The sequence below is a fragment of the Octodon degus genome, unplaced genomic scaffold (genome assembly GCF_000260255.1).
Source record: "Octodon degus isolate 3935 unplaced genomic scaffold, OctDeg1.0 scaffold00044, whole genome shotgun sequence".
NCBI classification, from domain to species: Eukaryota; Metazoa; Chordata; class Mammalia; order Rodentia; family Octodontidae; genus Octodon; species Octodon degus.
The window spans coordinates 13,098,843-13,112,275 of record NW_004524620.1 but is presented as its reverse complement, the minus strand read 5'-3'; the positions used below and the strand labels follow the sequence as shown (position 1 = coordinate 13,112,275).

Here is a 13,433-nt window from a genome sequence, read left to right as displayed (position 1 = left end):
GGCAGACTCTTATGCCATTGACCCATCTCCCCAGCCCTGTACATTTCTTTTTCTTTTTGGCGGAACCGGGGATTGAACTCAGGCCCTTGCGCTTGCCAGGGAAGCGCTTATTCCACTGAGCCATCTCCCCAGCCCCTATGTTTCTAAGAAACTAGCTTTGTTGTCTATATTCATGGGAATATAGAATATCTTTTTTTTAATATCTTTTTTTAAATCCTAGGGATTGGTGAGCAACAAATACTGGGCGGGGAGATGGCTCAGTGGAATAAGCGCTTCCCTGACAAGCTCAAGCTTCTGAGTTCAGTACCTGGTTCTGCCAAAAAAAAAAAAAAAAGAAAAGAAAAAAAGAAATACTGCAGGGATTGGAGTTGAACCCAGGAATGCTTTATCACTAATGTGCATCTTCAGCCCTTTTTATCTCTTGATACAGTCTTGCTAACTGCCTAGGATGGCCTTGAATGTGTAGTCTGCTTGCCTCTGCTTGAGTGGCTGGGATTATAGGCATGTGCTGCCATGCCTGGCTACGGAATACTGTTTGATGATAGACTGTTTCAGCTTGCGTCCTCTACCATAACAGTGTTTGTGGCTTTATTATTATGACTACCTTATTGTATTGTAATCAGTTTCACCTGGACTAGAAAAGTCAATTCTTCCATGCTGCTTTAAGAAAAAGAATACTCTTTTTTTAAAAAAATATATTCTTCCCTCCATCCTCTGGGTTGAACCATTGATGGTAACATGCATGACTGTCCCGGTGGGTGACGCATCATCCCTGGTATATGCATGACTGCCTCATTGGGTAGCTTGGGACAGTTGTGCTTGTAGAGCGTCTTGAAACAGACCTGGGTATTGAATACAAGAGGGCTGAGCTATCTCTGGCCAGCTTGATTTGTTTTGTGGTCTTGCTAAGTTGCTCAGGCTGGCCTGAAACTTGTGATCCTCCTTGCAGCCTCCTCAGTAGCTGGAATTGCAGGTGTTTGCCATAGTGCCCAGTGCAAACAGGAATTTTTTTTTTTTTTTTTTTTTTACAAACAGGAATTTTGATCAGTCACTTTATGTTTAAGAAATAGTGTGCTATAAGGAAGGAGCAGACTGGGAGTGGTCCTGGCTGAGGCTTTGCCCTCTGACCCTTTGCACTGTGTCCAAGCATATCTGAGCCCTTGTGCTGCGAGGGCATGGGGTGGTTCATGTTGTGGGATTGCTGCCCAGGTGAGGTGCTCATGAGGTGGCCTTTTCTGCAAGGTCGCTGTTTCCTGTAAAGAAGTGGTAAGATGCTGGGGAAGTGTGAGCAATGCTGCTGTATGGTTTTTGCATCATCTTCTCTCCCTGTAGGCCGAGTGTGAAGGTGGCTTTCCTCAAGTGGTTGGTTCACTGTTCCTTTCTCCCGGCGGGCCAAAGTTCATTCATCTGATGTATCATTTTGCAAGATTTGTTGCCGTAAAGTATATTAAAGCCAATTGCAAAAGTAAGTAAAGTTTATAGTAGAACTTAGGTTGACCCTTAAATTGTTACTGTGCTTTTTTTTTTTTTGTGTGTGTGTTACAGGGGATTGTCTTATGTGGATTGTCGTACAGGGGATTGTACGTAAGACAATCCCCTGTAACACTTTGCACTTGTCAAGCAGGTGTTTAAGCTCCTTATTGTTCTTTGTAGTTTTAAAATTAAAGAGGGGCTGGGGAGATGGCTCAGTGGAATAAGCGTTTGCCTGGCAAACACAAGGGCCTGAGTTCAATCCCCGGTTTCGCAAAAAAAAAAAAGAAAAAAAAAAATTAAAGAGATTTTAATGAAGCTACATATATTAAAACATTAATTTATCTCAAAAATCAAACAATATTTTATTAAGACAAAAACTAATTTATTAGAACTATAAGTTGAAATCTTCTAATAACCACTTACTGTTCTCTCTCTCTTTTTTTTTTTTTGGCGGAAACGGGGATTGAACTCAGACCCTTGGCTTGTCAGGGAAGTGCTTATTCTAGTGAGCCATCTCATTATGTTCTAGTACAGGGATAGGAAATGCTTTCCATAGAAAGCCATAGAAGGTAATAAAATATTTTAGATCTCTGTTGCATATTTTTTATTTTCTTTTGGAACTTCTTTTACAGAAATGGGGATTGAACTCAGACCCTTGTGCTTGCCAAGGAAGCACTTTTCCACTGAGCCATCTCCCTGGCCCTTTCTTTTGTTTTTACAATGTTTTGAAAATGTAGAAGCCATTCCCACCTTGCTGAACTCAGAAATTCTGGCGTTAGCTTGCTCAGGAGTGCTGATTATATTTGACCTCTAATGCAGTGTGTTAAATGTTACGTCCAATTGTTGGTGATTTGTTTGAGTTATTGGCAATGTGTTGGAAATGTCTGTTTTCCAGGTTTATTACTTATTATTTAATTTATTGATTTATTAACAGTTCAAAGAAACAAAGTAGTTGGAGTTTTGTTTTTTTTTTCCAACTTTGACAAGTTTATTACAGTAAAAGGCAAGTTGACATAAATCCCGTTCAAAATCCTCTCCATTGCTTCAAACACACATATCCAGTCTTTCCTTTTGCTCCGATTTTTATTTTTTATTGCTACATATTGTAGCACAGGATGACCTCAGCCCTTGGATGGCGCTGGCCCATGAACACAGCACATCTTAGTTCTTCTTCCTTCTTCTCATCTTCCTCCCTGTTCCTTTGTCTCTTAGTTCCCTTTCTGTGTGCAGTAGTTGGAGTTTTACAGGTAATACCGCTATCTCCCTGAGCCCTGCGCATTAAGTTTAGATGTGCAGAAAGTCGCAAGATAGCGTAGAGGTCCCGCACGTCCATCTACTTGGCTCCCCTAGCACTAACTTAGCCTTGTGTAACTGTGGACTCTGTGAACATGGTGAAATTGGCATAGTGTACCTTTAAGTCCGCTTGGGTCCTCCGTCGTGGAGGAGGAGGGTTTCGTGGTGTGGGGCCGCCTGCCCTTGGACTTACCTGTAGCCCCGAGTGGCCGTGAGGTCGGGGAGCTGTGCTTCTGTCCTGAGTGCTGCGAGATGCGAGGTCACGGATGTGCCCTGCTGGGCCCGATTTGATTGTCCAGTTCGTGGCTTTTTCCGTTTCAGGTTGTGTATTCTATTTAGTCCACTTTTTTCAGAAAACATGGTAAAGCTTTTTCTGGATATAGTTTTAATTTGTATTTCTTTGTGTTTAAGAACATTTTGTACTGTTCAATACTACCTGCCTGTGTCCTTTTTCCATTTCTCTAAATTTTTTTAAAATTTATGTATTTGGTATAGAGTCTCACTACACAGCTTGGACTGATAGAGATCTTCCTGTTTCAGCCTCCCCAGCGCTGGGATTACTCTATAGGCAGGTGCCACCACGCCTGGACTTGCTGGGTGGCTCAGTGCCCCGGGGGCAGGGCTGGCCTGGCATGTGGTGCCAGGAATGGAGCCCTGGTCCCTGCACTTGCCTGAGCAGGCGTTTAGTCCTCTAAGCTATCTCATCAGCCTTAGGATTTTGTTTTTAAACTTAAGGAAGAAGTTATATTTTGCCACTTTTTAAATTTTTTGCCACTTTTTTCTAATAATGATATACAAACATTGCTTCTCAGGCTATCTTCTATGCCTGATTTTTGAAAACATGTGACTCTTTATAAACATTTGTGTATTTTAAATGTAACATAAGCATTTTGGTATTTTATTTTATTTATTTTTTACATTTTGGTATTTTAAAAAATTAATAGATGATCTGCTGCAGTTACATGCGTCCAGAACTATTTTATGTTAATTATTATATGTTTAGATTTAACAGAGGTTTATTGTAACCTCAGCATGGATTTTTTTTTTTTTTTTTTTTTTTTGTATGTTTTATATTTTAGGACAGTGTCTACAGGGTCTCACCGTGTAGATCAGACTTGTAGTGATCCTCCTGTTTACAGCCTCCCAAGTGTTGGGATTACAGGAGCATGCCACCACGCCCGGTCTCAATCATGTGGTCTCAGCGTGTGCTCTAGAGGCGGGGGTGTGGCCGGAGCCTGCATCCCAGCCCCTGTGTCTGCCTAAGCAGGTACTTTAATCCACTGAGCCATTTGGCTGGCCCTTTCTTTTTCTTTCTTTCTTTTTTTTTGAGACAGGACATCACTTTGTACTTTGTGGTTCACAGCCTTGAACTAGCTGTGTAGGCCAGGCTGGCTTTGTCAGCCTTCCAAGCGCTGGGATGTTGGGCGTGCTTCACCATGCCTGGCCCTATTCCTTTTTTTTTTTGGCAGAACCAGGGATTGAACTCAGGCCCTTGCACTTGCCAGGCAAGTGCTTATTCCACTGAGCCATCTCTTTCCAGTCAGCGTGTTCAGTCTCTAGAGAACTGCTAAGTGAACTTGTTTCCTGTTAAATAGTTAGAAATTGTGGTGGCTTCTTTGTGACATGCTAAGATGTGGATAAATAATGTGAAGTGCATGTGGAGTTCTTGCTTTCTAGAATATCCATACTTTTATTATAGTGAGCAGTGTTAAACATTTACTACAGATACAACTCTATGGCCTTTGAAACATCTGTACGGGTCATTCTCATGGTCCAGTTTGGTCCCTAGTAACATAGGCAGGAATTAACTAAGAAATGGAGAATGGTCTTACTTGGTTGTGTTATCCTGTTGGACTTAATAGGAGGGACAGTTAAGCTGACTGTATAATGAAGGTGGTCTTTACACTGTTCAGGATGGCCTTGAACTCACCTCCAAGGCCACCTCCGAGAGCTGGGATTGTAGGCGTGTGCCACCACGCCTGACTACATTGAAAGTGAATTGATTTCACTGTTTGTTTGTTTGTTTGTTTATTTATTTATTTGGTTGTTGCAGGGTCTCTCTACCCAGCTCGGACTGGGTAGTGATCCTCCTGTATCATCCTCCCCAGCGCTGAGATTACTGGGGTGCATCACCATGCCCAGTTTTGGTGGCTGGCTTGGTCCTCTGGGGCAGAGCCTGCATGGCATGTGGTACTAGGGATTGAACCTGGGTCCTTGTGCTTATCTAGGCAGGCACTTAGACCGCTGAGCTCTCTCCCCAGCCCTTTATTATTATTTTTAACTTTTTAAAAAAATGTATTTTAGTACAGGGTCTGCAGGGTTTTTACAGGGTCTCACTACGCAGGACTTGTAGTGATCCTCCTGCTTTCAGCTTCCCCAGTGCTGGGATTACAGGTGTGCTCTACCACGCCCGGACTTGGTGGCCTTCTCAGCGCACCTGGGATCAAATCCTGGTCCCTGCACTTGCCTAAGTAGGTTCTTAGTCTGCGGAGCTATCTTGCTGGCCCAAGACAGCCTTTTTTCTCACTTGTTTATTTGTTTTTTTAATTTTAATTAATTTTTAATTTTTTAATTTTATTGAGAAACAAATAGCAATGAGATAGTTTCAAAACCAATTAGTAGGACAGTTTCAATAAATACATTGCGTATTGTTGCCTTCATAGTGGTTATTCATAGTACAAGATGGGTATTCCATTGCCATTTAAATATTGTAGGTGCATGAATTCAGCAAAATAATCCAATATAGTTTGACTTGCTTAGATTGCTCACAAACTTGGAATCTTTCTGTCTCCGCCTTTCAAGTAGTTGGGAGTACAGACATGTGCCACTGCCTGTGGGAAACCTGTGATTGGTATCCATTTTGTAATAGTGTCAGCCATACTCTTAAGTTTTTATTCTTGTGCTGAGTTAAGCTTCTATTCCCTCTTACCCTGCCTGTTTGCTGTGAGTCTCCTGCTGTGCCACGGGGGTGGAACCTTCCTCTGTTGCCTGGATACCTGCTGACTTCAAGAGCGGAGACTTCTTCATTCCTATACCCTTTATATAGCCAGCACCTTCCCTGAATGAACGAGACTTGATCAGAACTTGTTTTGTCTCCATTTCTTGTGTCTCCTGTCCCTTCTCATCCCCACTCCCCCTCTAGGGTCTTCGTTGATTAACCCGAGGGTCGGGACAACTGCCCCCAGCTGAAAGTTTTAATTATGCGAAACTACTCATCATGAGATAATGTATGTGGTGTACTACCGTTTAAGGAGTTGCCTGTTATATAAAGTTCAGTCTTCTCTTGAAGGTGGGACTCCGTCCCCCACACTGGTTTTGAAATCCGGATGAAGCAGTTCTCCTTCCTCAGCCTCTGAGTGCTAGACCCGGAGGGTGTCGCTGTACCTGGTTAAGAGTAAACGTTTGATACTTACAAACCACTTTCCTGTAATCTTGTCTTCCATGCAGATTCTTCTCTGCAATTTACAGAAATGTTTAACGTAAAGACACAAGATATGCACAAGTCCCTTGCCAGATGTCATATAGCACGTAACAGGTTTTTGCAGGTTTTACAAAGGAAAGATTATGTAATCCAAAAATATGAGGAAAATGCACAGTAAGTAATATTTTGGCAGTTATAAAATAATTCTTTCCTTTTTGAACAAATGTTATCTGTGTACCTTTGGTGAAAATGTTCCATGCTTGCTTCAAGACAATGGCTATCAGTTTTGCTTATTTTATATTTTATTTTTTTTGGCAGAACCAGGGGTTGAACTCAGGCTCTTGCGCTTGCCAGGAAGCGATTATTCCACTGAGCCATCTCCCTGGCCCCTTGTTTTGTTTTTATTTTATTTTGTGTTTTATTTTTTGAGACAGTTTCAGTATGTAGCACCAGTCTGGCCTTGAACTCGGACCCTCCTGCCTTGGCCTCCTGAGTGCTGCGATTGCGGCGTGCACCACCATGCCTGGCTTACCGGGCACTTTCTGGAGGCCTTTTTTTTTTTTTTTTGCCAGCATTGGTGCTGTGGCATTAAACCCGACAGGCCAGGTTCATATTCTTGAGAAGTAGGCTATGTCTGACTTTCAGTAACAGTAAGATAGCTTTTGTAGTAATCTGTTATCTGTTATGGAATGCACAGAATCCTTTGAAATTACCTTAAGATTGAACTATTGCTGGTATGGCGGTTCCTGCCTATAATCCCCACACTCAGAGGCTAAGGTCGGAAGATTGTGAACTCAGGGCCGAGCTGGACTACATGGTGAGACCTATTTCACAAACAAAACCCCCCAATAACAAACAACAGAACTGAAAATTTCATTTATTTTTCATTTAGCTCTGCGGATTAAACCCATGACCTTTGCACTAATCTACATCCCCAGTCCTTTATAATTTTATGAAACTTTTATTCTTTTAAAAAATTTTTTTGCAGTACTGAGGATTGAACTCGGGGCCTTGCACATACCAGTCAGGCGCTTATGCCAGTGAACTTTCTCCCTGGCCCTGTAAATCTTTGAGCCAGTCTCCCTAGCTTGTTGAGTTGTCAGGCTGGACTTGGCCTTCCAGTTCTCTTGCCTTATCCTTCTGAATACTGGCGTTCCAGGCCTGCCTCGTGAGGCTGGCACATATGTGTGTGAGGGAAGAATGTCGCAGGGGCTGCGTTTCACCGTAATGGAATTGCAGCTGTTGTTTATGCATTTCCTTGCAGATTGTCACTTAAGCAAGTGCGGAATTTGAGATCAGAATATATGGGATTGCAAAGCCAAGTAAAAAAGTAAGTGCCTTTCCCAGTGGGATCCTTTAGGTGCAGGTCAGCTCTCGCAGGAGAGGACACAGCCCATAATTGAAGTACTAGATAAATAGCTAAATGACAGGACCAAGGCCTGTGGTTCTGAGCCCTCCTCGTCCAGTTCTCCTTCAGGAGAATTATTGTTGCTTTGTGCTTAAATCTTACTGTGTTTTTTAATTGGAATGGCTGTTGGTGTGTGGGTTTGCAGACCATTAGCTCTTTGTACATTAAATTACTGTTTCATCTTCTTTTGACTAATTAGATTATTTAATCTTTACTAGAATGGAACCCTCTGATGACCAGAGTCATATAAAAGAAAAAATTGAAAAGGTGAGATAATTTTGATGGGACAAATTAAATTTTTTTACTTTGTGATATGCAATGTTTTTTAATCAGTAGAAGTTCAAATTTTGTTACGCATTATTTGCTTTTTTAGGGGGTGGGTATTGGGACCCGAACTCGGGACCCTTCGCTTCCCAGGCAGGTGCTGCGCCCGGCCCTTTATTTTTCTTTTAAGTGATTGGGTCTTGCTGTGTTGGCTCAGGCTGGTCCTAAAGTGCGAGGCCAAAGACTCCTCCTGTGTCAGCCTCCCGAGTAGCTGGGCCGATAGCTGGGCTGCAGTTCTCTTGCCTTTTTAAGCATTCTTTAAACTTCGCTTGTGAGTGCTGTATGAAACGATAACAGTAGGTGTCTCTAAAGCCTTTGAATATAGTGGAATAAGTCAACTTACGATTTATATGTACTTTTTGAGACAGTGTCTTGCTATGTAGTTTATTTTTTGTATTTTAGGGAAAGGTCTGTAGACGGGTGTTCAGGGTGTCACTACTAGATTAGACTTGCAGTGAGCTGCCTGTTTACAGCCTCCCAAGAGCTGGGATTACAGGTGCGCGCCACCATGCCCAGTCTTAATTGCCATCTCAGTGCGCCCCGGGGGCAGGGCTGCCGGCCCGCCATGTAGTTTAGGTTGGCCTTGCTTGAGCTGAGTAGTTCGGGCTGGCCTAGCCTCCCAAATGCTGGAATTATAGATGTGTGCTACTATGTCTGGTCAGCTTTATGTATAGTTTCAAGTCCTTTATTCCAGCAAGAAAAGTTCTGCTTGATTGTAACTTAATCTGTGTGTTAATTTACCAAGATAAAACATATTAACTAAAGAGGATGGTAAGTATGGCAGGAAAGTGAAAGAAGTTGGATTGAGCTGAGTTGGCAGGAGGGAGGAATTGGGTAAAGGTAAATGAACTGAGGCATTTTGGAGGCTGGCTCTGATGTGAGAAGAAAAGGTGGTGTTAAACTTTCTTTTTGTTTACATGAGATACCTCTCAAGCTCTTGGTGATTCTTCGATTTCCAAACTGTTTTGGGTATTAATTTGGCTTCTGGGCCCTTTGTCACTGGAAAGGCAGAGTGCTGTCCTAAGGAATGTCCATCCCGTGGGTGTATACCGGTCACCTGCAGTGTGCCGGGATCTTCCTGACATTAGGGCCACCTCAGTGGGGCTTTCACTGTAGTCAGTGGGAGTGTTCTTATTAATGAACACAGTCAACTTCATAGGTTGACGTGAAACCAAGTGAGGTTTCTTCATCCTTGTCCCCTAAATGTGGTTCATGTTCACTTTCCGAATCTATTTTTTTTTTTTTAATTTATTTAATGTATTTATTTATTTGTGTGTGTGTGTGTGGCCAGCTCAGCCCACCAGGGGGCGGGGCTGGCTGGCATGTGGTGCTGGGGGATTGAACCGTGGTCCCTGTGCCTTGCTAAGCTTGTTCTAAGTAGGTGCTTTAGACCACTGAGCCATCTCACCAGCCTCCCAAATCTATTTTTCTTTGATCCATTGACAAGACAAACTTTAAGACTTGAAGAATTTGGGCTTCAGACCCTGTAATCCATCAGGGAAACGCCACCCTGTGAGTCCACCAGACTGACACCCGAGTCTTCTTGGAGAAAACTACCTTGCCATGCAACACTTTGTTCTTCCTCTTTTCACTTTTATTTTTGGTTTTCTGAGACAGGGTCTTGCCATATAGCCCAGGCTGGTCTGTGTGTGTGTTAGCCTCCCAATAGCTGGGGTTATGGGCTTGTGCCACCATGCCCTGCTGCTGAACATTTTTTCCCTGTGGTGGTGGGAATTAAACCTAGGGCCTTCACACTGAGCCATATCTCTAGCCTTTTTAACTTTTTTTTTTAGTTGTTGTTGATACAGGGTCTTGCCATGGAGCTGGGACTTACAGTGATCCTCCTGTCTCTACCTCCCTAGTGCTGAGATTACAGGTGTGTGCCATCGCCTGGTTTTGGTGGCCTGTGCCCCTGGGGTTCCGGGGCCTGCATGGTATGCGGTACCGGGGATCAAACTTGGGTCCCTGCACTTGCCAGGCAGGGGTTTAGACAGCCAAGTTACCTCCGTAGCTCCTCTAGCCCTTTTAAAGGGTTTATTGATTCTCTCCTTTCTCCTCCAGTACTGGGAATTTAGAGCCTTTGCATTGAGCAAGGCCAGTACACACACACACACACACACACACACACACACACACACACACAATTTTTTATTTTGAGATAGGGTCTCATTAAGTCACTAAGTACCCCGGTAGGACTTGAATTTGTGTTTCTCCTGCCTCAGCTTCCTGGAGAGCTGGTATTGTAGGGCTAGCCATGTAACATTGGAAGATGTAGGACACGTAGAAGTAATTATATTTCATGATCTCCCCACTTCTATAAATTGTTTTGAGATACAAAATACATATGAATATGTAAATCTTAAGTATATATAGTCTGACAGATGTTCAGAAAGTAAGCACATCCCCCAGCCAGTATCCAGTTCAGAAATAGAGCATGTCAGAGCCTCAGAACCCTTGACATCCTGCCTCATTCTCAGCTGCTTTCCCCAAAGGGTAAGCGCTGAGCTCACATACACTAAGCCTAGTTTTGCTTGCTTTTGAGCTTCCTATAAAGGGAAGCTAATAGTGTATGTGAGCTTCTCTGTGTGACTTCTGTGGCTCAGTAGTGTTGGTGTTATTTGTCCATGCAGGTGTGCAGTTGTAGTATGTTCATTCTCATTGCTGTGTAGTGCTCTTTTTTTTCTCTTTTTGTTTTGTTGGAACCGGGGATTGATCTCAGGCCCTTGTGCTTGCCAGGCAAGTGCTTATTCTACTGAGCTATCTCCCTGGCCCTGTAGTGTTCTTTTGTGTGAGTGTAATGAAGTGTACCCTTTCGGTGTGTTTGTGTGTGTGTGCGTCCTTTGTACTGGAATTAAATCCAAGGCCTTGCACTGAGTACACGCCCAGCCCTCTTTTTCTGTTTTGAGATAAAATCTCGCCAAGTGACTGCTTTGCCCAGGCGGTGGCTTGCCATCCTGCTGCTGTGTCCCAGTTCGTGGGGTTACAGGTGTGTGCTCCCATGCCTGGTCTTAAGTTTCCATTGATAAGTAGTGATTATATTTATGGGGTGCAGTATGAGTGGCTCTCTGCACACTGAATAGAATGATTCAGCCAGGGTAATTAACGTATCCATAGATCACGAATTTATTTTTGTGATGAGAATGTTAAGATCTATGTTAGCAGTTTTGAAATAGGCAATGTGTATGTTAATGATTGGCCAGTGTACAGCACAACAAATCATGGACAGATTTATTCCTCCAGTCTAACTGCAACTTTGCCCAGCTTTCTTCCGTGAATATTCCTCTTGTTTTGGAGAAAGAGTCTTGCTGTTCAGTTCAGGCTGGCCTTGAACTTGCTACACAGGCTGATCTCAAACTCATGGTGATCCTCCTGCCTCAGCCTCCCCAGTGTTGGGATAACACATGTATGCCACTGCACTGGGCGTTCTGTGAATATGCTTGTACATGGCTGGGGAGATAGTGGCATAAATGCCTGCCTGCCAAGCACAAAGTCCTGATTTGGATCCCTGGTGTACACACACACACACACATACACACACATACACACAATTTCTTATTCCTAAGTTTTAGTGAACATATACTACTTTATGCCTAAGGTTTTTTTTTTTTTTTTTTTTTGCGGAACTGGGGATTGAACTCAGGCCCTTGGGCTTGCCAGGCAAGCACTTATTCTACTGAGCCATCTCACTAAAACCTTGTGCTTAAGTTTTTGAGGGGTGGTATTAGGGATGAACCCAAGGCCTTTCCCCCCCCCCACAAATTAAAAGATACTGTTTATTAGGTCACAGTTATGTATGTTTGAAGGTTATACAGGCTGAACTTGGTTCTATGCTAGGATCTGACAAGGTAAAAAATTAAAGTGTTGGTTGTCCTAAATTACTTTGGAGGTTCTCTGAATGAATCTGCTTTCCACATCATTCAGGTTGTTGGTTCACTTTAGCTGTTTGAGTGTATAGTAACAAATTTCTGCTTCTGGCTTTTGTCAGTGGAGAATTTCTCAGTTCTGACAGGTTGCTGCTGCTGTATCCCTTTATATATCTCATTCATCCTTTCCATCTTCAAAGCCAAGAGTGATACATCAAGTATTTCTTATAGTTTAAATTTCTCTGACTTGCCCTCCATCCCAGCCAGAGAATGTTCTCTTTTTTTAAGAGTTCATGAAAGCAAATCATACTCACCCAGAAATTCTTCCTATGCTAAGTTCAATATTGCTCTGTGTATACCATCAAAATTCAGAGGGCTGGTGGGTTAGCTTAGTTGTCTAAAGTGCCTTGAGCAAAATCAGTCAGAGGAAAGGGGCTGTGGGTGATCCCCAGCACCACCTGCTGCACCAGGCCCGCCCTTAAATCAGCCTGAGCCAGCCAAGAAACCAAACCAAACCAAACCAAACCAAACCAAACCAAACCAAACCAAACCAAACAAACAAACCCACAAAAAAAAAGGAAAAGAAAAATCCTTCCCAAATTTTGGGCCAGCCTGATAGCTCAGTGGACTAAAGCACCTGCTAAGGCAGAGTGCAGAGGCCGGGCTTTGAGCCCCGGCGTGCCGTGCTGGCCCTGCCTGCAAAACACTCTGAGCCCAAGGCCTTCTTACTGTGGTGTCTCCAGGCTTTCTTTTGAGGTAGGATCTTGCTAAATTCAGAAGTTGCCTAAGCTGGATTGAATTTGCAGTCCTCCTATCAGCCTCCCAGAGTGTTGGGATTACATGAGTCTTTGCTCTTAAAGATTCTTATTTGTTTATGCAATAACTGTTCTTATACCTGAATGATTTAAAATCATTTTGTGCTAGTTTTCTTTTTCTGGACAATTTTTAAAGTTAGTTCTTTCTGAAAAGTCCTCATTACATTGGGTGCATGTCAAAGTACAGAAAAGGCCCGGGTTGTATCTTTTTTTTAAAAAAAATATTTATTTATTTATTTTGTGTGTGGCCAGCTCAGCCCACCAGGGGGTGGGGCTGGCTGGCATGTGGTGCTGGGGATTGAACCTTGGTCCCTGTGCTTTGCTAAGCTTGTTCCAAGTAGGTGCTTTAGACCACTGAGCCATCTCACCAGTCCCACCCCAGTTGTATCTTGGTAATATAAAAAGAGTTCATAGGTTTGCATGAAAATTATAGGGGAGCTAAAGTCTCCTGACAAAAGTCTTAGTTTTAAATGTTAGTGTTTTTAAGCTATAATTATTTAATTTTATCATCCCTAAAATATTTAATTTGTTCCTAGAATTAAGAAAATGTTCATGATTATATTTCTTTAATATAGTTACAGATTATGCATGGACTTTTATTTATTTATTTTTTTCTCCAAAGGTTCGATCTCTGTGGACCCAAGTAAATGAAACACTCACAGTTTTGGAAGAAGAAAGAGAAGTTATTAATTCAATCCTTAATGTTGTGAACCAGTATGATTTAGATGGGAGTAATGTTTCTATTAATATTCCAAGTCTCTTACTTGACAAAATTGAGAAACAGATATGTCAGGTAAGTATTTGATGCTAAAGAGACTTGTGAAAGCTGTAATTAT

At 42.6% G+C, this 13,433-nt stretch overlaps 1 protein-coding gene across 1 annotated transcript in view; it reads left to right on the top strand.

The window, feature by feature from the left end:
• Positions 1–13,433, top strand: part of Haus6 (HAUS augmin like complex subunit 6) — a 48,978-nt gene that overhangs the window by 9,855 nt on the left and 25,690 nt on the right. The window contains exons 4-8 of the mRNA XM_023715813.1: positions 1,333–1,465; positions 6,214–6,361; positions 7,452–7,517; positions 7,814–7,862; positions 13,220–13,390. Of these exons, the coding sequence (XP_023571581.1) occupies positions 1,333–1,465; positions 6,214–6,361; positions 7,452–7,517; positions 7,814–7,862; positions 13,220–13,390 (567 nt within the window). The remainder of the gene's footprint in view (positions 1–1,332; positions 1,466–6,213; positions 6,362–7,451; positions 7,518–7,813; positions 7,863–13,219; positions 13,391–13,433) is intronic.